Source organism: Nycticebus coucang, chromosome 3 (genome assembly GCF_027406575.1).
Source record: "Nycticebus coucang isolate mNycCou1 chromosome 3, mNycCou1.pri, whole genome shotgun sequence".
Classification (NCBI taxonomy): domain Eukaryota; kingdom Metazoa; phylum Chordata; class Mammalia; order Primates; family Lorisidae; genus Nycticebus; species Nycticebus coucang.
Window position 1 is genome coordinate 8621783 of NC_069782.1, and position 26230 is coordinate 8648012.

Sequence of the window (26230 nt, forward strand, 5' to 3'; positions counted from 1 at the left end):
GGAACATGGGGATCAGAGAAGAGTAGAATCAGAGTCACAGGGGACACAGCTTATGACCTTTACAATGGCTGCTTCTGGGTCCCTCCTAGAGCAGGAAGGACTGGGGAAGAAAATCCATCTCTAGGTTCCCTCATCAACACTTTCGCCCTGACCCTTTCTTTCCTGTCTCAGCATACGTGCATACACACAGCCACATGCACAGGTGCACACACAGCCACACACATGCACACACACTCCTAAGAAGTGCCCTCTGTGCAGACATGTTTGCTTTCAGGCTCCACTAAGGCCCAGAGCTTCCAGTGTCAAGAATGTCTTCCCCCAGCCAAGCTGGTCTGCACTTCACACCCCCGGTGGAGCCTTAGGAACATGATTCCGGTTTGAGTTGACAAGGAGTTGACACATAGGTCAGCATTCGTTAGCTCCACAAGGAAGCTCATCTCAAAGCCAGCATCCGCCTGGGTCATGCTCAGTCAACCAACCAACAGTCAATGCAGCAAAGTGGACCACTCTCTGTGCCCGTGGGCAAGGCCTCTTCAAATCACAGAAAATCCAGAGGGAAAATGAACAGAACCCTGAAGACACACCCTTGTAAGCATCACATTGCAACTCTAAACTGAACATTCTCAGCCAGGGAGTCCCCGGGCACTTTATAGGATCTAGGATGCTACTATCTTTGCAGCTGGGGAGCAGAGGTTACATCCGAGTAGCCACTGGGGGTCCAAGAGAAATCCCTTGATTTCCCAGGGCTGGACTCTTCATGGGGTGTCAGTTCCTCTCCATGCTGGAGACCACTCTCTCCTGTCTGCAGGGAAGAGGATTATCCAAGGCACATTCATCTGAAGGACGTGTGAGTCTCAGTGGGGTGTTGACTAGGAGATCAACCCTGTTCAGGTGGGCCTCTCCAACACTGTCCTGCCCCTACGCCTGGGCCCACTCCCAGCTACCTGTGCACTGCTTTGGCACCTGGACTCTCAGCACAGCAGTGTCCACCCCTCGGAGAACAAGAGGAGAGCTGCCCTTCCAGGGGAGCTGGGCTTGCCAATGAGCTAGAACGTGCCTCACCAAGTCCAACTCCACCCTGCTGTTCTGTGTCCAATGCCAGGGTGTGGTCTCTGCTCAGCTCCTCTCTGTGAAAATACCCAAGGCAAGAAGGAAGTTCTGTTTGATTTCCCTGCACCCCCCTCCCCGCCCCTACTGCCTTCTGCAAACCCTGAGGGGAATAGAAAAGTAAGTATGAATATCATTCTCTACCCAAGCTCCTTTTCATATCAACTAATTAACCATCCCAGTTGCCAATAAATTACTATTACAAAATGTCGTGTATGTGTGTGTATGTAGTCAAGCAGTCCAGCCTTTTTTCCTTGTCCCCTCTTGTGGGAAGCTTCAGACAAAATGCCTCTGGCCCCCCGAAGGGTTCATCTCGTCATGGGTGCCACGTAGTTGGCAGGGAAGAGGCCCAGCTTGTTGTGTAGTCGGCCGGTCCACCAGGATGGGTTGGAGCTATCCAGAACCTCAACCACCTCTCCGCTGTGGAATCCCAGCTCATCGTCCGCCAAGGCCTCAAAGTCGTACAGGGCCCGAGCCCACCGCACTCGCTGTTGGGGGAAGCACAGAGAAGCTCTGCTGAGCTCTCCTCAGAGCTGCCAGTCCACAGCACAGGGTCTGTGGAGGCACAGACCTGAGCATGGGACTCAACTGCGACAGAGATGTCGTAGAGAATCCTTGAGAATTACTCTCTGCACACCAGTAGGTGGTATTTTTTATTTTCTTCAAGTGACAAACAAATGGCATCATGTTCAAAATAATGCCCCCACCCCTATCCCTGGGGTTATTGCAATGGAGTCATGAGTCAAGATGGATCTGGGTGATAAAGCAATGATACTATGGTAATAAAGGAGATAAAGGACAAGAGCCAAGAACTTGGAGGCCAGGGAAGGCCAGATACCCAGACTGGGAATGACAGACCCAGTGGAGCTGCTGGGATGGGCTTGACCCCAGGCCTCCCTGCACTGTCACTCCCTGGATGTCCCCCGCCTCGAGCTGAGCTCTGTGCAGTTTAGTTCTCTGCTGCCGTGTCTCTTCCACTGAAGAGACACAAAGCCTGGAGAGACAGTTCACTTTGAGAGGGACAGTTCACCTACCCCAGCCACTTGCAGCTGCACCGGGTCTGTGTGCCTCCGGTGCATGAGGGCCGCATTCATTTCACTGCCCAGGCTGGTGCCACAGTGCCCGTCGTTTATGTCAAGGCTGCCTCCTCGGCGCTCCTAGAAACAGATGCAGCAGAGGACCCATCACTCCACTGGCCTGCTCCCCCAGTGCCTTGCTGGGATGCCATCCACACAGCCAGCATTCCAGGAATACTTGCTGACCACTGATGATGGCAGGAAACCCTCGATGATGGAGAGAAGACGGGGGAGGAGGATCACAGGACCTTAGATTTGGCAAAGGAGCCAAATGTGGGTTTCATATATTCACTCAAGAAGTATTTATCAGGCTGCCACCATCTGCCCAGACCTTAAAGATACATAGCTGCAAACAGCAGGTGTCTTGCTTCATGAAGCTTCTGTTTAGAGGGGGAACCATACCCACTTAAGTGGTAAGTGAGCAGAGAGGAGAGCTTCTAAGTCTGCCTGGGTAAATCAGAGAAGCCTTCATAGAAGAGGTGATGCTTGTGTTTCAGCTTAAAAGAAGGACTGGCCAGGGAAGGGCACTAGAGACAGAGGGATCGGCATAGAAAAACCCACAAAGGCATGGACCATTCAGGTAACCAAGGGTAGTGCAGGGTTGCTGGAACGCTGTCTGCATGGGGAGTGGGCGGAGGGAGCAGGAAGCAGGTTGGGAAACAGATATGGGCTGTGAACAAAGGACTTTGTGTGCCCTGCTAAGGAATTTAGGAATGATGTTATCTGGCTGCATTGTCCATCTCCGTAAGCCACCTGAAATCCCATCTGGAACAAGGTGGGAGATAAATAAATAAATAAGCAAGGCTCCCCTGCAGGTCTTAATCCCTTTTTCTGGTGGATCTCCACAGCCGGATGGGTTAAGGGGCAGGAATAGATTTAGAATTGTGCTGATAGGAAAATGAAGCCATTGCTCACTGAGTCCTCAAGATTAGAATGTGTGTGTGTGTGTGTGTCTGTGTATTCAGGCAGTGAGCCATTTAATTCACGGAGACTTCTTTTTTTTGTGTGTTTTTTTTTTTTTTTTTTGGCCAGGGCTGGGTTTGAACCTGCCACCTACAGCATATGGGGCTGGCGCCCTACTCCTCTGAGCCACAGGCACTGCTCAATTCACGGAGACTTCTTTGCCAAGAGCAGTTTCCATATTTCTGCCACGTGGGGAATCCTGTGAGACCTCAGGAGACTCAGCCAGGCCTGGGGGAAGGCAGGGCCTCCTTCCCACCCGTTCTTGCCCATCTCATTCTTTCCAGATACCTGGTGAAAGTGGTGATGCTGCAGGTAGCGCTGCTGAGGGGGCTGCAGTGCGGGGCCGTACTGCAGGGGTGCCTGCTGGTGATGGTGCTGGTGCTGCGAGGGGACGCCTGGCGGGTGATCCGATAGCTTGCGGTTCATGGAAGGCCGGATTTCTTCTCCCACAGCTCCACTGAGGTGCGGGCTTCCCTGGGACCTTCTGTCCAGGCTGTTGCCTCGGTGACCCTGGGACAGAGAACAGAGATGTCTTCTGGGAACTTCTGACCTGACCCCACCTGTTGCAATTGTTCCTAGACTTGGCTCCCGGAGTCTCAAGAGATAGCTGGGGAGTGGGTTGACCTTAAAGGGGACTAATGGTTCAGATTTTCACATTCTCAAAAGGAGCCTCTCCATTCTCAGATTCTCCCCATTTTAGGAATTCAGTTCTCTGGTTCAGTTTCCACGTGGTACCCATTTAGTCTGTACCTAGCAGGCTTGTTTTCCTCTGTGTAATCAAGCTTAAATATTCCATTTTACTGACACAATGCCACCCTTCCTTATCTCATGTCACCACACTGGTGGACCTCCTACCCCTACAGATAAGCTCTGCTGTTGACTTTGCCTGATTTTGAACTGTCATTTATAGCCTGGTGACAGAGACCCAAACAGCAACACTCTCTCGGCACCATGGAAACCAGACCTGCCGCTGGGCATGCTGGGAAGGAGCAAGGCCTTTCTGCTTAATGTTATAACAGCCTTGTGAATCAGAAATACTTTATTGTTATTTTTATTTGACAAACAATTACACAAGGCCCAGGGCTTAGTATATACCAGGCACTATTCTGAGCGCTCTACAAATATTAACTCATTTAATCCAGTTTAATGCAATTTTATATTGCCTCTGTTATCTCTGAATGCACATCCTGGTAAGTTAATCTCTCTGTTTCCTGGTCAAAATAATTCACAAGATCTGGTTAACCTTTATTTTTCTTTCTGAACTTCTGTGTGTGCACTTGGTGGGGACGCTATTTTCACCTTTAACAGGAACTTCTCAGGCTTAAAAGCAACTAAGACTTGAAAGGCAGGGTTTTCTTTACTTCCCCAAAGCACATGTCGTTGCTGTTATAGTTCTGGTGCCTTTTAAAGTAACCTTTCCCTAGGATTTCAACTATCGTCATAAATACTCCTTCTTATAATACCTGTCTCTTATAACCATGTTATTTCATTTGAAAAATAGTTTATAAATTGTGTGTGTGTTTACTCATGGGAGGCAAGGTAACATGTCCTCAGTGCCTTGTAAGGGCCGGGTTCTATGGCGCTGCTTAGCTATACTACTTCACGTAGTCTCCACAATGGCCCACAGATACAGGTACTATTGTTCTTGCTATTCTACAAATGAGAAAACTGGTACTCAGAAAGGTGACTCAAGGCTGCGCGCAGTGGCTCACGCCTGTAATCCTAGCACTCTGGTAGGCCAAGGCGGGTGGATCGCCCAAGCTCACGAGTTTGAGACCAACATGAGCAAGAGCAAGACCCTGCCTCTCCTAAAAATAGAAAAACTGAGGCAAGAAGATCTCTGGAGCCCAAGAGGTTAAAGTTGCTGTGAGCTATGATGCCATGGCACTCTACCCAGGGTGACAGAGTGAGACTATCTGAAAAAAAAAAAAAAAAAAAGTGTGTCTTGGCTCAGCACCCATAGCATAGTGGTTAGGGTATTAGCCAAATACACTGAGGCTGGTGGGTTCAAACCTGGCCCGGGCCAGCTAAACGATGACAACTGCAACAAAAAATAGCCAGGCATTGTGGTGGGCTCCTATAGTCCCAGCTACGTGGGAGGTTAAGGCAAGAGAATCACTTAAGCCCAAGAGTTTGAGGTTGCTGTGAGCTGTGACAGCACAGGACTCTACAGAGACTCTGTCTCTAAATAAATAAATAAATGGTGTCTTAACTTGCCTAGGTAATACAGATCATTAAGTGATTGAATCAGATTCAATGCCAGGTCTGTCTGATACATTTTCTACTAAAATATGTTCCAGGGTGGTGCCTATGGCTCAAAGGAGTAGGGCGCCGGCCCCATATGCCGAGGTGGTGGGTTCAAACCCAGCCCCATGCAAAAACAGCAAAAAATAAAAATAAAAATAAAAATAAAAATGTTTCAAATAGTTCCAAGAACAAGGATTTCAAGTACAGTTTTCTCCTCCTATGGTCCCCCACACCTAAGCCCTCCATAAAACTCCACCTGCTGCTTTAGTCCTGGACTCTAGGCTGCCCCTTAATATTCCTCTCTGTAGCCCCCCCAACAACTCCTGAGCTAGGTGGAAAATCAGGATGTAACAATGTCTATAACAAAACAATAGTACCCACACCAAGAGCTAATATTTGTTGAGTGATTAGGAGCGATGGGCGGGATAAGAATGAATTATCTTCTCCAACCTTCACAACCACCCTGTAAGGTAGATTTCACCATTGCCCCCATTTTATGGATGATGAAACTGAGGATGGGGGGAACTTTCCAAAATCACATAGCTAGGAAATGTTAAGCAAGGGTTTAAACTGAGATCCGACTTCAGAGTTTATTCTGCCTTTCAGAATGCTCAGAGGATCTGCCCATCATGCTTTTTCTTGGTGGTTCATATGGGTACTCGAGCTGCTTAGAATCTCTAGATTGGAGTTTATTTGGACCTGGAGCATACCTGATCTTCTCTGGTTCTGTCCCTTAGGAAGATCTGCTTCTGTTTGGAGATGGAAGTCGTCCTATAGTAGTCCACCAGCTTATTTAGGGATGGGAACTTCTCAGTCCACAGGAAATAATTACCCTTGTTGTCTCGCATGACCTTGAAGTGCTGAACATCATCCTCATGCCTGGAGATGAAGGCAAATCCACGTTGAATGTTACATGGTGACAATGGCCCTACCTGCACACTGCTTGCATCTAGAGATGATGGAGATCTATTTGAGCAGGAGATGTAGACATGAATGACTCACTCAGAGCTGGGCAGGTGAGTTGGCCTAGTCAAGCTTTAACAGGTTTATGGGATGGACCTCTTAGGACACAGGCTACGCTACATTTTTATATCAGCACAAGGTAATCAGATAGAATCTCTCCTGAACATTGGAACCAATCTTTTACAAGAAAGAAATGTTCCAAGTACCTTAAAAACTAAAAGATCAAAGTCCTTTTCACAATGTTTACTTCAAACATGGCAATACCTAAGTCCTGCACTGTGTTAAGGACTCAGTAGCCAAGGGGTTTTGCGAGCCCTATTTTTTTCTGTCAGAAATACTTTGAACCATCTCCTTTAAGCCAATCAACTAGTACTGGCAGGTAAGAAGCTACTCTTTTGCCTAATAAATCTGCCATGTTTATTCTTTATGTAATAAGGATCTCTTGATCTGGGTTTATATTTTGCATAAATAAGGTTACCAAGTATTTTGAGTTTTGGGGAGAAAAACATATGGAATTGTAGGGTTTTAATTGGGAAGGACCTTGGAGACTGAGTAGCCCTGCTTCTTCATTGTACAGATGAGGACACTGAGGTCCACAGAGCTGCAGAGTTTGGTCAAAGTCACTGTGAGAGAATGGCAAGGTTGGGCAGGAACATGGGTCTCTGATTTCAGTCCAATGAGCTTGGCCTGTCACACCATGTGAACATACTGTCTTGTTTTTGATCAGCACCTTTGATTCCAGTCTGAACTCACAAGTGATGGGGCACATTCATATCAGAGCCGGAGAAATTAGACTTTATCCATCTGGGAAGGGTGAGCTGAGTCTTTGCTTTTAGATTCAGTCTTACTCTATCGCTAAGTCATTCTCTTTTGGATATAAAGTTTATTTATTTATTTTTTTTGTAGAGACAGAGTCTCACTTTATTGCCCTTGGTAGAGTGCTGTGCCATCACAGCTCACAGCAACCTCTAGCTCCTGGGCTTAGGCGATTCTCTTGCCTCAGCCTCCCTAGTAGCTGGGACCACAGGTGCCCGCCACAACGCCCGGCTATTTTTTGTTGCAGTTTGGCCAGGGCCGGGTTTGAACCCACTCGGTATATGGGGTCGGCGCCCTACTCACTGAGCCACAGGTGCTGCCCTATAAAGTTTATTTTTCAAGCAGGCATACATTTCTATCTAAAATTAAATTGGCACTGAAGATACCAATTTTCTGCTCTAGAAGAAAGGTCAAGAATTTAAAGGGTCTTAGAGAGTAAAGATACTGAAGGTAAGCAGAAGTTTCTTAGGGATGGATTTAGGGATCTGTGTTCAGAAGGGGACAGAAATTTGGACCCTCAGTCTCATCTGGTATGTTGGACTCTGCTCATACTGGGTGAGGCCAAAGTAACCTCTTGCTTGGCTGATTTGGATTGCTCTCACTGCTTCATCATCTTCCATTTTGCTTTTGGCCACTAACACATACTTTCTTCCCTCTAAGAATCTATGGCTCTGCTCATAGTCTGGGTGAGGAAGAGGAAATATTCCTGCGATACTGTAATTATTCATCTGTCACATCATAGTCAAAGAATTTAATGTGAAACATTATCCATTTCACTTTCATACGCTTCAAGGATGAATGTCAAGGTTGCTGTTGGTCATCTTGGTCTATAGAGAGAAAATGGCCTGCACTTTGTTTCCCATGCAAGTACTAACCAGGCTTGACCCTGCTTAGCTTCCAAGATCAGATGAGATAAGGTGTGATTAGGTACTATGGCTGTAGGCTTGACTATTTGTGGAATTTACTCTAATAAAGGAAATATAAACCATAATTCCTCGCTGAAAAAGCCAAAGTCATTTTCACACAAACCAAAGGAACCAAAAGATGCTTTTCAATTTAACAATTTACTTGGCCCAGTTTGTAGGGGGGCAGGGAGGGTGCTTAAGAAATAGGTTTGATTTAAGAGATATCTTAAGAGAGCAAAATGTCATTTAATTAAGACCTAACAAGTTTAGAATTCATGACATAACAATATTGGCCTCAGCTAAAATTTCCCATCATCTAAGTCAGCAGTTCTCAACCTGTGGGTCACGACCCAAAGGAACTGTATTAAAGAGTTACGGCTTTAGGAAGGTTGAGAACAATTGATCTAAGTGGTGAAAAAGAAAATTTTAGTTAAGGAAAATGAGAATTTAAGCAAGATTGCAATGGCAATGCTGAGTAGACCAAATTGTTCTAAGAAGTTTGGTCTGTCCATCTAATCTAGCCCATTAGATGCAAGTGTGCATGCTAATGGTTGACCCATTATTTGTAAGTCCTTCCTACCTATCCTTTAAAATATTCACAGATATTCATTCTTTGTAAATAGCAAAGTGGCCACAGTTTCTTACCTGAGATTGGATTTTTGTTCTTAAGACAAATAAAGCTGCATGCCTTTCATACACTGAATAATCCAGATCAGCACTTCCTGTCAATGAACTTGACAGCAAGGTTTTACTGTATAGGTTGTCAAGTCTTCTCCTAATCTGCTATCAGCATTATTTCTTTTACTTTCACATGTGGTCACCAAGTCTAAGGCGTGACTTGCAATCCCCAACATGCTGACCACACACCGTGTGTTCAAACTTGGGGCTTCTGAGTTTGGGGTTGTGTAAAGTCTGTGCCTGGAATGAGTCACTTCCTCCCAAGTGCCACACATGAGAGAGATTCCGCTGTGACAGCCCCCCAGCCTTGGCCCTCTTTTGCTCTGTTCTGTTGCTTTCACTTTTGCTATATTGTTCTGTGTTGAGGTAGCCTTGCTTTTTGTTCGGCTGCCTACATTATATATGTATCTGTTGGGGCTTAGAAAATGATACCCCTTATCATGCTGAGTACTTTGAACCAAAGGAGATTGGAAGGCCTCAGAAGCAGCCTCAGAAGCAAAGTCTCCCTCTTCTCCTACCCTCTTTCTCTTCCAAAGCGAGTCTCAGAAACCAGAATTCCTCTTCCCCAAGGCTGATCAGAGAAACCAGAACCCCTCTCCCCCAAAGCAGGCCATAAACTGTAACTTTTCCTCTCCTTTCTGTGTAAGAGCTGGCAGTAAGAAAGTCTCTGACCTACGGTGTCTGGTAGTAGGTCATAAGACCCTCATTCCAGAGGGGTCCTGCCCTATGCCCAGGAGCAAGGAATGCCACACAAAGAGGCCAAGAAGAATTTGAACAGACAGACCTTGCTGGGCTTCCTCACTCGGTCTGTTACCGTTAGATCACACCCTTTTTGTCTAATCACATTACTAAGAGGCTGTCCATTCTTCATCACACCTAAGCATAAAAATAGACAGTTTTCCCTGGGTCTTTGGGTCTTCATTTTCAAAAGCTCCCATAATCAGACAAAATGTTGATTAAATAAATTTGCTGTGGTTTTCTCTTTAATGAATAATTATAATATCACAGAAACTGTCTTTGAGGAGTGTTGGCTGTACCTCTGCGGTGGGGAAAAGGGCATCACCCCCGCTTCTCCTCCAGTAGTGACTTGGGATTTCTGCTGTTCTCTTACCCTTCGTCAGATATACATCAGTAGTAAAAGGAAAGCTTAAGATTTTTTTTTTTTTAACAATATAACCATTTCTTAAAAATTTTTCAGACTAATGTGAGGGTACAAATGATTAGGTTACAATGTTTGCATTTGATAGGTAAAGACTCTGTTGTGTCCCACATTCCAGAAGGTGCACCATATATCCTCACGTTGTGCCCATTAGGTGGGAACACACCTGTCCGCTTCTCTCCTTCCCCCTCCCCTTTCCCCCAACTTGAATTAAAGTGAGTTTTTCTCTTGTGTGCTTATGTATTAGTTTGTCTACTGGCTTCATATTATTATTATTATTTTGAGACAGAGTCTCACTATGTTGCCCTGGTAGAGTGCTGTAGTGTCACAGCTCACAGCAACCTCAAACTCTTGGACTTAAGCGATTCTCTTGCCTCAGCCTCCCAGGTAGCTGGAACTACAGGCGCCCACCACAACGCCTGGCTATTTTTTGTTGCAGTTGTCATTGTTGTTTAGCTGGCCTGGGTTGGGTTCGAACCCACCAGCCTCGGTGCATGTGGCTGGCACTGTAACCACTGTGCTAGGGGCATTGAGCCATGGCTTCATATTAGTATTGCATACACTGGATACTTGCTTAAGAAAAGCTTAACATTTAAGCCCCCAGATGGCATGGACAAGTGGAAGTTCTCTTTCCTTTTCCCTTCCCTCCTTCCTTCCCCAAGCACTCACTGAGCATCTATTTTGTGCAAGGCACTGTTAGAGGCACAAAGATGAAGTGGAGAAAATTCTTGCCTTTCCAGAAGCACCTGGGCTACAGGGGTGGGCAGATGAATACATAAATAATTTTGAACACAAACTAATGTACTGGAGTTACGTGTGCATGTTCTGGGAAGGAAAGGGACAGCAGCACAGTTGTTAGATGCTGCCATAGTTGGTCTCCTTGGCTACCACGCTTCTGATCACTGGGTTACATCAGATTACCACATAGCTTCAGTAGTTTGGGTAGTTACAGGCTCAGAAGGGTCCGGCTGGTGTTGGGATTGGCCAGTACCTGACAGAGATGGAGAAGTCCCCTGGGGAGCTCTGGCTGGCCCGGATGATGAAGAAACCAACCTCCTTGCCCATGAGTAAGTTCTCTGCCTGGTGTCGTGAGAGGCCTTCGTGAAACCATCTATTGAGCGAGATAAAAGAAGAGGGTCTGGGTGAGGCACATGAGTGGTAGGAGGAAGACATGGAGAAGAGGTGACCCGACGGGAGAGAAGGGGGACTTTGTTCAGTAGAGAGCAGAGAGAGACCAAAGAGGGGCCAGCTACTTTTTGAAACCAAACCAGTGCTGTAGGTAGTTGTCAGGAAAGTCAAGCAAGTTCCCCTGGACTCACTCTATTCTTTCCCTCCAGGAGAAGTCGCTCTCCAGCTCGGAAATCCTGTATCACGGAAATGTGCCACTGAGCCAAAATGGGGCAGTGTGGGAATGACTCACTGTGGGGAGCAGCCGCGGGAGGGACAGAGAAGAGCTGCAGGGACAGAGAGGCACAGAGAGGGAAGGGGCAGCTTCAGGTGCTGGGACAACCAGGCTAGGAATGGCCACCACTCCCCAGGGCATTAAAGGAGAGTTACCACCCGAGGGGTCTTGCCACCTGGGCTGGCGTGCTTTGCCCAGTGTGCCCAGAAAAGAATCCAAGACACCCAGGGAGCCCTGCATAGGTGTCCCTGGAGATGAGTGGGGCTGGCAGCAGCTGGGCCCTCCCCAAAAATCCAGGCTGGAAAATGATCTTTTATGTGCAAAAGAAGACATGGGAAAAACTGCCCTTTAAGGCGAGCAGTCAGGGTGGCAGACTCTGGAGCTATTGCTACACATGGCATAGCATGTTTGAAAAAAGTCAAATACACAGGGCAAGGCAAACAATGGCTACAGGCTCAGGACAGGAGGCCAGAAACCTCTTGCAACTACAGATAAGCAAAATGAGTGTTTGCAATCACTCAGCAGCCAAAGGTGGGACTGTGTCACATTGCTTCATGGTGGCTGCTCTAATTGCTGCCACCAGAAGGCTAGTACTCATGTCCCTTTAAGATAAATGCTCAACAGGCTTGGGCTTCAGATTTCTTTGTTAGCAATTCCCCGTACTTTCTAAAATTTGGGAACCTGGACTCTGAGACAAGGGTAGCAGGAAGGGTGTGCTTATTCCAGACCCGGGCCACAGGGGAAGGTTGGTTGTGCTTTGAGAGGGCTGAAAGCTGGGGTTTCTGGTGGTCAATAGACCATGCCAAGTATTTGCCACACAACCCTGCAGGGCTGAACAAGAGACCACCACAGCATTGCCATGTGTGTAATGGGATGGGAAGAGGAGTGGGCGCACCGCACAGAAGCTGTCCCTCCAAGGAAATATTTAACAAGAGGTAACAGATAGGGGAATTTAGAAAATACGCATTTGTCCTCCAACTAGAATTTGCTAAATGGCTTCTTTCAAGACTTGCAAAAATTTCACATGCTCTATATTAGATATGAGTGGCCAGGGTTTCAATATTAATACATGTCGTTACAAAGTCTTTCATTCATTCACTTAACAGCTTTATTGAACATGTACTATTATGTTGGGTCTCTTCTGGGCACGGGAGATACAGTGATGAGCAGAAGAGACAAGCACTCTGCTCTCAGGGAATTCTCACTCTAGTGGGGGACATGCAATAAACAAAATACAGTAGAACCTCTGTAAGTTGAATTTACAAGGGACCGTAACACACCGGTGCACACCTACTGTACTGACACGTACATGTGGTGCGTGCTCAGTCTATGAAAATGAGGTCAACTTAGGGAGGTGGTCAACTCTGGAGGTTCTACTGCGATTAAACTAAGTGTGTCACATGATGACAAGTGCTGTGGAAAAAAACGAAACCAGAGAAGAGGGGCAGGGAGTGGGGGTGGGAGAGTATTTAAAATATGGTGACAAGAAAGATGTCACTGAAAAAGAAAGAACCTAAAAGGTTGGAGAGGAGGAGGAACCTGCAAAGGGGATGGGAAGGAAGGGCATCCCTTAGCCTTATGAAGAAAGTGTTTCAAAGGTAGGGAGAAAGCACCTAGGTCAAATCTGCCTATGGCCCCCTGGATAGCAAAGTCAGGCTGGATGAGGAGTTGGATACAGTGAATACAAATAGTTCTTTAGAAGAAATGGAATGTAGCTGGAAGGGGATTTGAGATCAAGAGGTTTCCTTCTGTCTCTTTGTTTGTTTCTGGTAAGCTGGGAGAAATTGCAGCACTGTTTGTTTGCTGATGGGAATGACCCAGCAGGGAAGGAAAGAAAGTTGATGTGGGAAGGAAAGGGGAGAATTTCTGCTAGAAGCACTGACAAGTTCCTTCTGAACAGCTGCAGGAGAGGCAGAGTGTCTGAGTGCAATTGCAGGGGGATGGCGGATGTGGTGGGTAGGGGTGGGGTGGATTTTACTGTCCCAGAGAACCTAGAATCAAAGCCACGAGCTGAGAGTGAGATGGGGAGAGGCTGGAGGTTGAGGAGCAGGAAGGTAATGCAGTCATCTAGCAGATTACTGGTAACCTCAAGGGCACAGTCAAGGTCAGTGGTCATTCCACTGGTTCATAGTAATAGTTCACCATGAGTGCCACTGTTGCACTCATTGGAGTCATCAATACCACTTTGGTTTCCTAATAAACCGTTACTCTTTTGGGCTAGACCCTGGCTCTGAGATAAGATTAGATTCCTATCAAACCCTTGTGGTCAATTCTTAAGACACACCAGACCCAATCTCAATTTTTCATTTCCTCTTTATAAAGGGAATTCCCCTTCCCCCCACTGACTTCTCTTATTGGGGTGAGCAAGGCAAGGCAGGAGTGTCCATGTACCCACCCAATTAAGGGTAGGGAGGCTGGTGGGGCTGCAAAATGGGGTTGGAAGGTGATGGAGAAGTGCCTTGAAGCAGCAGCTCTTGGAATGGGGTGGTTAATGGCGACCCCTTTGGAATTCTCGGAAACCCTGTGATTGCAATCGTTACCAATGATTTGAGTTGATAAACTTATTTTATAGAAACTTAAAAGAGACAATCTATGTGCATAGTGTAAAATTCAAAATTGAGTGAAGTAAAATGCAAATTCTCCCTCCTGTCCTGGCCTTCCCCATGTGGCTCTGGAGGCTCTGGGGAGTTATCTCCAGAAGCTGCCATTTTTGACAACATCTTAGGAACAGAGATAATCTTAGTGACTACTGAGTAAGTGAGGGGAGTGTGTAGGGGTAAGCCTATCCCAGCAGGCTGAAAATACTTACTCAGGAAACTGGATGTCTATGAAATTCTTAGGCACATATCCTTCTTGGCTCCCAAGCTCCGCCTTGAACCATTCCTCTTGGTTACTTAAAATCTACACAGAAGAGAAGGAAGGACAAAGACACTGCAGGGATGATACCAAAAAGCAAGAGAAAGGGGTTGCAGGGCAAAGAAGGGCCTTTGGACTTACAGGAAAATAAGCCAAAGGAATTGAACAGCTGCTCGGGGATTTACCCCGGGCCCGGTTGGGGAGCAGTGGGCTTATCTTTGGAATTTGTCTTCTCTTGACCCTAAGTTATTTCTGTCCGCTTGTGCCACCCACTCATATCACCCCACTGTGGCTTGGCCTCCCAGGTTCGGCACTCAGGGACTTCCCTGAATTCCTTTCTCCTTCTATTTTGGAAACGCGTTTGTCCCAGATCTTAGCATCTTAAATTCCTCCTCTGAGCAGATGGCGGGAAGGCAAGAATGGTTTTTTGTTGGTTGGTTAGTTTTTGTTTTTCTCTCCCAGGTAAGCAGGAATCTTTTAAAAATTTAAATTGTTTTAATTTTTTAAACAAGCAGATTAAAATGTAAACATCCGAGCAGGCCAGTGTTGAAAACAGTAACTCTTTGTGTTCATGCTCTGGGTGTCTCACCGATAGTTTGGATCGAACTCAAGATAGTTGGGTTGCCTTTTCTAAACATGCTTTCAGAGCCAGATCACAAGCAAACTCCAAAGTTCTGTCTTGTTCCTTTACGGTCTTACTGTGTCTATGACCCCCCCGTGTTATTGCCTATCTCCATTACTCATATTACTCACCAGACTTGACTCTAGGTAGCTTTTGGTTATTTCAGAAAATGAAATTAATTTTCATTAAAAGACAAATATTTGCTACCTCCACCAAGAATGACTCTAAAGCCTATGACACAGAGTTGACAATAATTCTATTAATATATGAGGAGATGATGGGGCGTGGTAGTTCATGCCTGTAATCCTAGCACTCTGGGAGGCTGAGATGTGAGGATCCCTTGAGCTCAGGAGTTCAAGGGTGCTGTGAGCTATGGATGCCATGGCACTCTACTCAGGGTGATGGAGTGAGACTCTATTTAAAAAAAAAAAATGAGGACAGTAGAGCAAAAGATGGAAAGAACACTGATCATGTTATGAGCCACTAAATTAATCACCCAGCGGCCCTCCTACTTTGGGACTTTGAGAAATTATAAATCTTTTTTTTTTTAAGAGACAGAGTCTTACTTTATCACCCTTGGTAGAGTGTTGTAGCATCACAGCTCCCAGCAACCTCCAATTCCTGGGCTTAAGTGATTCTCTTGCTTCAGCCTCCTGAGTAGCTGGGACTACAGGCATCTACCACAACGCCCGGCTGTTTTTTTGTTGTTGCAGTTTGGCTGGGGCTGGATTACGAACCTACCACCCTTGGTATATGGAGCCAGCGCCCTACTTACTGAGCCATAGGCTCTGCCCCAAGAAATTATAAATCTTTATTGTTGTTTCAGCCATTTTTACTTTCTGTTTCTTATGGCTGCAAGTCTCTTACTTGATTGAAGTATGATGACAATGGAGAGAACGGAAATGGCTAGGAGAGAGACCTCCTCCACTTAGGGGAGAGGCCACTGGCCCTGTCAATGAAAGGAGTCACTCAGATGGCACCAGAACTCCCTCCTCTTTCTAGGACACAGGGAGGTGCGGTCATTCTGGGAACTGATCCCTGGTGAGGCTGTAGTTTAGACCCGAATCTGGGAGAAGAGAGGGAAAGCTAGACGGGTGCACAGGGCCTTGGGGCCCAGGTGGGGGAGTTTGAATTTTTTTTTTCTTTTTGCAGTTTTTGGCCGGGGCTGAGTTTGAACTCCTTTGAGCCACAGGCGCTGCTCGGAGAGTTTGCATTTTTATCTTGAAATTTATGGAGAGCCATTAAAAGATTTTAAGCAGGAAAATAACAGTAAGAAGTAGAGCTAAGAAAGGGTTCTGTATCAGAGTGTGAAGACTGAGAGGGTGAAGTCAGGAGAGAAGTTGAAGGAAGCAATGGAGCCCTCCAGCAAGAGATGCTGGGCCCTGGGCTAAGAGGAGGTGAGGACTTATTTTAGAGGAATTCAGGGAGCAAAACGGGGAGGGGGGTTTCATGACCATTCTTGGGAGCTAAGGGAGAAGGGGTTTCTGGCTGGGAAGACTGAGTAGGTGGCGATGCCTTGACAAAATAGAAAATACAGGAGAGGGGCAAGGCTGAGACTGCAGACTGCATGCGGGTGAATTTGAGTGCAGCTCTGCAACTAAGAAGAAAAGCAGTGGGTATGTGAGTCTGCAGCCAGGAGAGAGGCTGGGGCTGGAGTTCGGGATTTTAGAGTCACAGGAAAGTGGGTGGTGTTGAAGTCATGGGTCCCCTGGGCATCTCTCTCCTGAAGAAAATGATTGGAAGAGAATTGAAGGAGAACTTGGTACTTGAGAAGGGACGATGACCTATTTCTAACATCACTCCCAAGGTGGAAAGCAGAGGACAGAGCTACGAGCTTGGAATGAGAAGACCTGGTTTCTAGCTTAGTTCTTTCACTAGCTGTGTGACCTTGGGCAAGTCAATTAGCCATTTGAAAAATGGGGATAATAATAACCACCCAGCGCCTCACAGAGCTGATGTGAGGATCAAATGAGCACTGGTACCTGAAAGTCCTTCAGAAAGCATACACTCTTTTTAAAAAAATATATAATTTCATCAAATGTGATATTCTTATGAGGGAGGACTAGAGCTCTGAAGGACATGGAAGGGTTTGTAAGTTCTTTAAAGCATTATATGTGTATGTTTTGAATTTAATCATTTGTTCCAAAGAAATAAAAGTGTGCCCCATATTTGAGTTTGAGATTGCTGAGAACAGAAAACTTTATAGTTTCTAACATCAAATGTGACTGTTGGTATCACTAAGGACGTGTGGGTATGTGTATGCCGAGGGGGGTAGGGGGAAGCCAAAAATCTAGGTCAAAGGAACGAGGAAACTCAGCAGTGCCTCATAGCCACACAGAGAACACGAGAACATTTCACTCCAGCCATCACTCCTGAATTTATGGCTTCAGAATTCCTCTCTCCCATCACATGGGAATGTGGTATTGGCTAGGGTAGCCAATGTCAAATACAAAAGTGAGCAGGGATGAGGTGAAAGGGGCCATTTGGAAATTGGCTTATCACAGTAAGAGCCACACTCTGTGCTTTGTTCTCTGACCTGAAACCAGCTGTAATTTTAGTAATCACAGCTCATGTTCATCTACCCCCTCTAGAAACTGGAAGATTATCCCACAATGGTGGCCATTTCTCTCTACCACCTGGTGCCTGTTCTTTCTGAGATTGTGTTTCTAGAGAGGTGAATTTACAGGTTTCTTACGGGATATGGAAGGTGAGGTTTAAAAAAAAAAAAAAAAAATCTCATTTTTTGCCAAGAAAGGTATTCGGGGGGAGGGGAGAGGTGGTTTCCTCCCGCCGTTGGGGGCCCAGGGCCCCGTACTTCCTGCACTTCTCATCTATCTCTCCATCTGTTCGGTCCTCCCCGCCCCTTCTCTCGTACCTATCATGTAAACCCGAGCAAGAAGTTCGGCCTGAACACTTGAAGTTTTACACTGAAATTTATTGTCCCTTGATTCTGACAACATTCCCTGAGAAAATAATATTCTGGGTTACACGGCCTGAGAGTAAGTTAGATGTGGGAAGAGAAGGACCAAAAGTACGGCTGGAAGAGATTTTAAATTGGATGGAATTGTCGCTCTTAGCAGCATGGCAGAAGTATCGAGGAAGTTAATTACATAGAATTAACTCTTAGTGCTTTTAGGTTGCTGTTTTAGTAGGAAGAAACCAAGTCGAGTTAGATGCATTAGAGAAGCAGACAGAAATGGAACAGGTCAAGAGACATTTTTCAAAGCTACTGGCAAATTCAACGGCAGATTCAAATGTTAAGCCTGGTGCTACGTGCAGCTGCAAGGTGCAGAGGCTTGTGGCCTGAGCAGAACAAAATCTGATTCCTGAATTTTCAAATATTTCTCTTACAGAAGTGGGAGTAAATCATTTGGCAGGAGTTCCCTGTCCACATCTTGTTTACTATTCTGTGCAGATCAGCATGTATTGAGTGCCTCTTGTTTGTACTTAGGAGCTGGGAATATAGAGATGAGTAAGCTGGGGCCTTTGCCCCAAGGAACTTGAGGTCTTTTGAGTTTGGGTGGCTGGTGAGCTAGTCAGACATTTTTCTGTGCCTTTTTAAATGAGGGACTCTGTTTAGTTGTTAGCACCAGAGACCAAATAAGAGATGGAGCATCCTGGAAGTGAATTACTGGAGCAGTAAAGAGCTGGCTTTGGAAATAATTGAGAGGACCCTGGTGTGTCACCCACCTTGGGAGGGGAGGGCAGAAATTGCAGTCCTATGTGGGGCACACCGGGCCTAGGCACAGACCACTGTCCCACACATATCCAGGAGGCTCTGGCAACAAGCCCTCTCTAGTTTTCTCTTTATCCCACAGCTGCACTGGACAGAATTTGAAGAGAGGGAGGGAATTGGCTTTTGGATGGAATTCTAAATGAGCACGCAGAAATACAATTTTGCAATTCAAGAAATATGTACTGGGCACCTGTTTTGGGCCATCACTTGTGTTATAGGCTGTGATGATACAAAGGAACCCTGCATGGCTGTGCTCTCAGGGAGCTCACCAGTGGAGGGATCGATGGTTCATTCATTCAACAAATATTATGGAGTCGTAAGCACTGAGGCAGACACAGCCCCCACCTTTGCAAATCTGTGGCCAGTGGAGTAGTCAACACCTAAATTGGCAGTTAGGATCCCCTAAATAGGCAGTTAGGGGTAAGAGTAGTGGTGAGAGGTGGAAGAGGAGAAGTGTGAGACCACGGCGTTGCAGCCCGCCCATGTATAACTGCCGTGGAAGGCAAGGTCATGAGTGCCTGGAAGTGAGTGAGGTGCGTGCTGAATGCTGGGGAAGAGCTGAAGAGGGAGGGATTTGTGTTGCTGGAGTAGTGGTGGGGTGTTCAGGGAGGGTTTCATAGTAGAGATGATTGAACATGTATGCAGAGAACGTGTGTGCCTTGTCATACTGTAAGGCACACACCGGCCCCTCTCAGGCTCTCCCCATTACTCCCCCTGAGTAAATTCAGATCTATCTAGCTCCAAACTCAGATCTAGCTAGCTCCAGTTTATGCTCCTTTTTACTGTAACACACTCCTTTTAGTGAAGAAGGGGCTCGCTTGAGATGCATCATGAAAGGAAATGAATATTCAGAGCAGAGTATAGTGCTTAGAAGTCAGACAGAGTGAGCTCCATGCAGATCCTGGCTCCTTCACATTCTAGCTGTGCGACTTTGGACACGTCATTTAACCCCTTAGCCTCCATTTCACATTTGTAAAATGGAGGAAAAATTAGTGCCCGTCTCACAGATGTGTAAGGATAATGAAATAATGCCGCAGACCACTTAGCCACATCCCAGCCCCGACAGGGGGAGCTCAGGCGATCTTGGTTATTGATCAGCAGGATTTGGCAAGGAGATGCTGGTAGTAACGGAGGCTTCTTGCCTGGTGACCGGCCTAGAGTGATATTTAGAACATGGATGGGGAATAATTTGGGCAGAATGAGGTATGAGGTGGGTGTAGGGGGTTGGAGTGATTTTGGAAATCAGGAGTTAGGAGCTGGAGTCCGTGTGGTGACATCCAACAGACAATTGCTAGCACAGTTCTGGAGCTCAGGAAGAAAGTCAGAGTCAGAGCCGTGGACGTAGGGTCTTGGCACAGACGTGAGAGTTGAAGCCAGAGCAGTAAGTGAGATGTCTCAGAGTGAGGAGAAAAACCAGAAATCCAAGGCAGAACCTTCAAGAAAGTGTATATATTTCAAGTCAAAAAGAGAGGAAATGGAGCACTTAAAAATGAGACTTTCCAGGAGTGCTCAGGAAGGGGTGAGAAGAGCCAAGAGAGGGGGAGTTGCTGAAGGGGAGGAGAGCTTCCAGGAGGGGCAGCTAGCAGTGTCCAGCCCACAGGCGGTTCCGTCAGCCATTATGTTGCATGTTAAGGAGATCACTGGTGGACTTACTGAGAATGTTGGGGGCAGGTCGGGGTGGGGGCAGGGGGTTGTGATCCCACAGAGTTGCCCAATGAATGGAAAGTGAGAAAGTGGAGAGCCTCCAAACTTAAGCAAGATATTAGGTTCTATTTGCAAAAGAAGATGAGAGTGTGGCAGTGGCTCAAAGTGCTCTAGAAGGGTTGCTAATCAAATGGTCACAATGCCTCATAGAGAAGGGAGGAATTTCTCACCCCATGACAAGTCCCCTCAAGACATTGGTAGATCTCAAAGCAGTGAAAGCCACTTTCTCCTGGGTCAGCAGCCCAGTGGGGATTTTAAACTCACGAAGGCCTACACTTTGCCACCACCATGACTAGAGCTCACCAGCTGAGAAAAGTTGGAAGGCTACATAATGAGCTGTCCAGATTCCAAAAGAAGCCATTCTATGTGTGCTGTGATCTGTGGGCACTTTCTGAGTCCTGACAAGGTTCTCTCTGGCAAGCAGGATTCTTGATGGTGAGACCCTGTTGGCCTCAGGGCTGCCGGGCATCTGAGAAGGCCCATCTGGACTGCTGAGGACCAGGGAGTGGGCTGTTTAAGGATGCCCTGAGGTCAGACAGGGGGATTGGCTTCACATATTTCTGAATGGCCTCTTGAAAGGCTTGTGCTCTTTTGCAAGATAAATGAGGGTTAAGAGTCTTGTAAGTGTGGTGTGTGAAATGTGGGAGAAGTCCAAGGCCACTTCAGCTCAGCAAGTGGCCATTACAATCAAGTGCAGGCTGAAGACAGGTTTTAAGAAGCCCCTGAGTGGCCAGGTGTGCCTGGCCTTTGTAGAGCCAGGTCCCTTCCGGCTGCTCTTCCCAGGCTGTCACCACCCACCCCTCCATCTATGCTGAACCTGGCCATGCTCTCTGAATTTAGCACGTGCTTGCGCAATTCTGAGCTTTAGTTAAAAGCCCATACTGCACACATTCCTACAACCCTCCGCCCTTCAAGTTGGAATCAATTTGTTCCATCACCTGTGTTCTCTGAGCACTGAGCCAAGAGCGGCATCTGTAACAGCCCTTTGGATGGAGGAGACATTCCCCCCTCCAGACCACGAGCATCTCAGGACAAGATGGTGGCTTATGCTGATCCTATTTCCATCACCTGGCCTGGTGTCTGGCACATGGGTGCACGGAAAGAACATTCTGGATACAGCCAAACTTCTCTTTTTAAAAGGAACTTCATGCAGTTCTTAAGAGACAAAGGCATGGATCCTTAGATTACTTCAGTGTCCAGACTAGAGTAACCTAAACTCTTCATGGCTCCCCACAGGCCCCATGACACGTACCTTCAGGACATCTCCAGTGTGAAAGCTCAGTTCGTCCTCACCTGAGGCGGTGAAATCAAACTTGGCGACAGCTTCCATGGTGTAACCCGAAGCTGGAAGAGAAATAATGGGGTCATTGTGCCTCTCTGCTGCCTGGCAGTCTTAGCCTCTCACAGGAACGTGTCGGATGAGCGTCTCCAGGCCAGAGAGCAAGGCTCAGGCACACAGTGAGGGCCTGTGTTTGCCGGAAGAACTGCTGGAGCCCTTAGGATCGCTCTCTGAATCCCTGGATGCCAGAAGCAGGAAGTGGAAGCCAGCCTAGACGCTCTCTCTCCTTTCATCTCCCAGTGCTGGTCCTGGCCTGACATCACTTTTGGGGGCATCTGTTTCCAGTTGATAAGGACGGGAGGCTTGCTATCCTCTGTAACTTGAGGCCCAGGGGGCTAGAAAGACTATTCTGTAAACACTGTCCTAGTCTATCCCTTGGCAGCTATATTTAACCAGGCAGTGTTAATTAGACAGATGCCATTTCCTCTTTTACATCTGAATCATTTAAGAGAATTAGACAGCATTAGCCATTGGGGAACTCAGCTTCCTTTTGCATGGTTTGAGAGTTGAAAGCATTTTGTTTGGAGAGTTAGGAGACTCTATTAGTCAGATTACTTATATTATTATTAGAGTGTAGACCAAGTACATTTTGGAAATCTAGATTTTAATAATTTTTAAATTGAGTTAAAATGCTGGTCCCCTCCTCATAATATATGGTAATGGTGTAAAGATAAATGAATCAGCCTATGTTCTATATGGAGTATGAAATAGAGCTGTTTTTTTGGAGATTGTGGGGAGGTTAACAGTGAGAGAGCTGGCATAAATCCTGGTTTTCTTGGTAAATATCTGTATAATCCTGGACAAGAAATTAAGCCTCTCAGAGTCTGAGTTTCCTCATCTGTCAAATGAAAATCATAATATTCAACTAATAAAACTGTTAGATTAAATTAGATCATAAATGCAAAGCATTATACAAGAAAAAGCTAAGTTGTACTTAAGTTTTAAAATGATTTTACGGAATGCATCCCCTCACCCCTGGCAAAGGCAGCCTGACCAAAACTAGCAGAGGTTTTCTTCTGAAGCTCCCAGTGCCTATAAACGTTTTTTTTTATTGAAGTTTGATGCTTAGTCTCCATGACTATCAACCTCCATGACTCTTTGCCGAGACAGCATTCTGTCAGGACAATCTTGAAAGCTCTCGTTGGGCACTTACGGTTTTCGAAGTTTCTCTCAGTCTCAAACTCTCTAGGTTAGTACTCTGAAACCTAGTGGACTTTCTGTGACCAGTAAACTGGTACCATAGTTGTCCTTTCAGTAGGAATTTCTGCACAGATAGACAGGATTTGGGTAAATAGGAAGGCGGCTACTGGTAGGTGGGTGCAGCACCAGGACATCAGACAACTGCAACAGGGCGATAGCAAAGGGCTTGTTTCTCTGATTCTCCACACTTGTTTGGTCTTCCAAAGGTAATTTGGAGAGATGAATACTACCCGTCCAAAGGTGGATATTAAGCAAACAATAAGCAAAAAACTGAGCTTTATCATCAGTCAAAACTTATTTCCAAACAACACCACCAGCACAAACAATACTTTTTGTACATTTTCTTCAAGATCTGTCCCTCTAAGGCAAATTAAAATTTTTGTGACCTAGGATGACCCACTCAACAGAAAGGAATATTCTCCTCTCCTTAGTTAATGCTAAAAGCCTTTGTCGATTTGATTCGCCCCACTATTTTAACATGCAAGTCTTCTCCTAATTAAGGCCTTGTCTCTTGTTTGCAAGGAGACACAGCTTCTGTGGGTCTACTTCATGGTATCAACAGTAGACACTGGTCACCTCCAGGGATCAAGGGTCAGAATAATGGTTCCGAAAACCAAGATCTCATTTCTATGCAAATTTACCTTAATAAGCAGGATGGGGGATACAAGGGGAGGGCAAATGCTTAATATATTAGAAAGTTACATAAATGGGAGAAGAAAAACTGTCCAAGGCATGAAGCAGATATGACCTTGGCTTGAGGAAGACCTTTCTAACATTACACACAGCTCAGCTCAGGCCTGGGCGCTAGGGCTGGCAGTAAATTACTTGTGGAGGAGCTAAAGCAGAAGTAAAATTGCTTCTGAATTGAGGCACTTTTCTCTGTCTTCCCCCAGGAGGCAGGCGGTGTGGCCAAGCCAACGACACAGGCATATCGCAGTGCTCCCCAGCTTATGGTATTAATCCTGGCTCATAAAACTCAATTAAACAAGCCCACTCTTCATGAAATCACTTGGAAAATTTTTGTTTGCTTCCATTTCCATTTGCGAAATGAAATCTGCTCAGGCTGCTATTTATTTAAGGCGGGGTGGGTTGTGTTCCTTTTTTCATTCAAATCACAGGGCTTTGAACATTCTTCCCTTGAAGCACCCTAATAGCAGAGAATGGTAAATATGCCACCCCCAGGGCTTGATCTTCTGTTTGATCATAAAAATGCATGGAAATCTATATCTCATTTCTCTATATTCATTCGTGTTCATTTTGAAAAGTTTTAAAATTATCACCAGGGAAAAAGAGAACTGAACTAATAAAGTTGTTTCAGTATTTATCCACTTGTTTTATAAGCTGTACCTGCCACCACTACATCCTGCATCTGGGAAACAAGAAAAATATGATGGCGATAAAAACTGGGTAACAACAACTCAGAGAGAGAGAGAGAGAGAAAGAGAGAGCTACAAGCCTGAATTCAAGAATGCAATGGTGCCTTCTTGCAATTTCAGTGTGTCTGACCTCTGGGGGAGATGAAGAGAGAGGCCCCTCTCTAGAGAACCTCACAGATGGCTTAAATGTGTTTTCTCTGCCAGTGAGGGGCTTTAGAAACAGCTGGATGCTGCCTGCCGTACAGCATGAGAAGCTGCAAACTCCAGGGTCAGTTTAGCCACCTCCGGCAGCGCCACCCCACCCTGCCAGGCGCATTGATGCTGCCATTTCCCCAGCGCTAGCTCTCACCAGCCTTCTGCTGCTCTCTCACTCCCTGGCCTCCCCATGAGTTGCTGGAAATATCCATTAGCAATCCGGCGACACAGATCTGCTTCACCACAGGGTAATGCCACACAGACTGCCCTGACGTGATTTTCTCTGCCTTGCATTTCCATGTAAGCTTCTCTTACCACCAAAGGCCTGAAAAATATTCAGGGTATATAACAAGAATGCTGTCTACTTCTAAAACATAGTCACCGCAGAGGTTGAAAACAGAAGCCAGGAGAGAGCTCTTTAACCTGTATTTGAAAGCCAGATTGTAAGTGGATTTGTTCAGAAATATGTAGTCACCATCAAAATGGTAGCAGGCAAGAAGCTACGTGAACAATTTCAGCTCCTCCTAAGTTGGCTATGAATAGGGAAGGTTTCCATTTTCTGTGTCTCTCAGAAAGAGCAATTGCATAACACCACCAAGCTATGCGAAGATTCAGGCTTGGGACCTCGATGAAGACGGGTCCCAGATTGATGGCACTTCTTACTTTGCAGCGAGAGCTCTAATTTGAACGCTTGCCCCAGTTTTATTGCAATTCAGATGAGATAATATCTTGAAATTTTTTTAAGAAAGAGAGAAACATTGCTTTTTAAAGTATTGCTTGTTGCATGTTTATTAGGATATTAGCAACAATTTTTATTAGTTTATCTTGTTATGAAATGAAGTAAGTAAGTAGGGAGAATAGTTTACATTTTAGGACTTTGGCTGTAGCTATAGAGAGGAGATTAGCAAAAAATGTAAACTTATACCAGCCACCTAACATCACGTAATTCAGAGACTTAGACTGCACAGACTTTCTATTCTTTCCAAGCAACAGGTAAAGCCCCTCTTGGGAGACAATAAGGGATTGTGCTTCCTTCCCCCATGGAATTGACAAGGTCAGCTCAATTACTTTCTTTCCATAAGTAGGAAATCTTACATCTGCCAGGGAAAGATGATTATAGCTAAGCTTCCCTGTGCAAAATAGGTATATTCTTGAAAAGTTATTGTGAATAGAGTATTTGTAAATGGAATCATATTAGCATGTATTATGGAGGCTCACTCTATAGAGAAACCCTGTTGTGAATTGCTTTATAAAATGAAAGGAAAATTTGTTATGCAAATAACTAACTGCCTTTTAATTTATCTGTTTTAAAGTCTGGATTTTCATGCATTGAGTCTTAAAACAGAGAACACCTGTATATCTCCTCTAGCTCCACACACTGTGGGCCAAATAAATATTTGTTTTCTCTCTTCTCAAGTCCTAAATATCTCATTAAAGAAAAAGCCTCTTTTATTGATACAGAACATTCTGCCTCAGGAGTCATCAAACCTTTTCTGTACAGGGCCAGAGAGTAAATATTTTTGGCTTTGCAGGCTGTCCAGTCTCTGTCACAATTACTCAACTGTACTGTTGGAGCTGGGGATGGAGACTTAGATGATGATTGTAATTAAATGAATGTAGCATCGTTCTAATAAAACTTTATTTGTAGGCACAGAAATTTGAATTTCATAGAATTTTTACATGTCAAGAAGTGTTGTTATTCTTTTGATTTTTTCCCCCAACACTTAAAAAATGTAAAAAACAATCTTAACTCAAGGTCAAAAACACAGTGAAGGGTTGAATTAGGCTCACTGGCTATAGTTTGTCAAACACTGATATACACATCTATATCTATATCTATATCTTATGTCTTCTAATAGTTTGCAAATTTCTTGAGAAGAAGGATT

General features: G+C 45.6%; 1 protein-coding gene across 5 annotated transcripts in view; it reads right to left on the reverse strand.

Annotated features, from left to right (window-relative positions):
• Positions 1 to 1161: 1161 nt before the first annotated feature.
• The window catches only part of LOC128581995 (GRB2-related adapter protein 2), a 62909-nt gene continuing 37840 nt past the window's right edge, over positions 1162 to 26230 (reverse strand). For 3 of the 5 annotated variants that reach the window (XM_053585436.1, XM_053585438.1, XM_053585437.1), the window contains exons 2-8: positions 21487 to 21578; positions 14126 to 14217; positions 10906 to 11025; positions 6104 to 6272; positions 3435 to 3656; positions 2142 to 2264; positions 1162 to 1595 (exon numbers count right to left, since the gene is read on the reverse strand). In XM_053585436.1, coding sequence (XP_053441411.1) covers positions 1416 to 1595; positions 2142 to 2264; positions 3435 to 3656; positions 6104 to 6272; positions 10906 to 11025; positions 14126 to 14217; positions 21487 to 21564 — 984 coding nt within the window. In that variant the 5' untranslated portion in view covers positions 21565 to 21578 and the 3' untranslated portion in view covers positions 1162 to 1415. Of the gene's footprint in view, positions 1596 to 2141; positions 2265 to 3434; positions 3657 to 6103; positions 6273 to 10905; positions 11026 to 14125; positions 14218 to 21486; positions 21579 to 26230 lie in introns of those variants that run through there. The other 2 variants (XM_053585439.1, XM_053585441.1) reach the window with 2 other exon arrangements.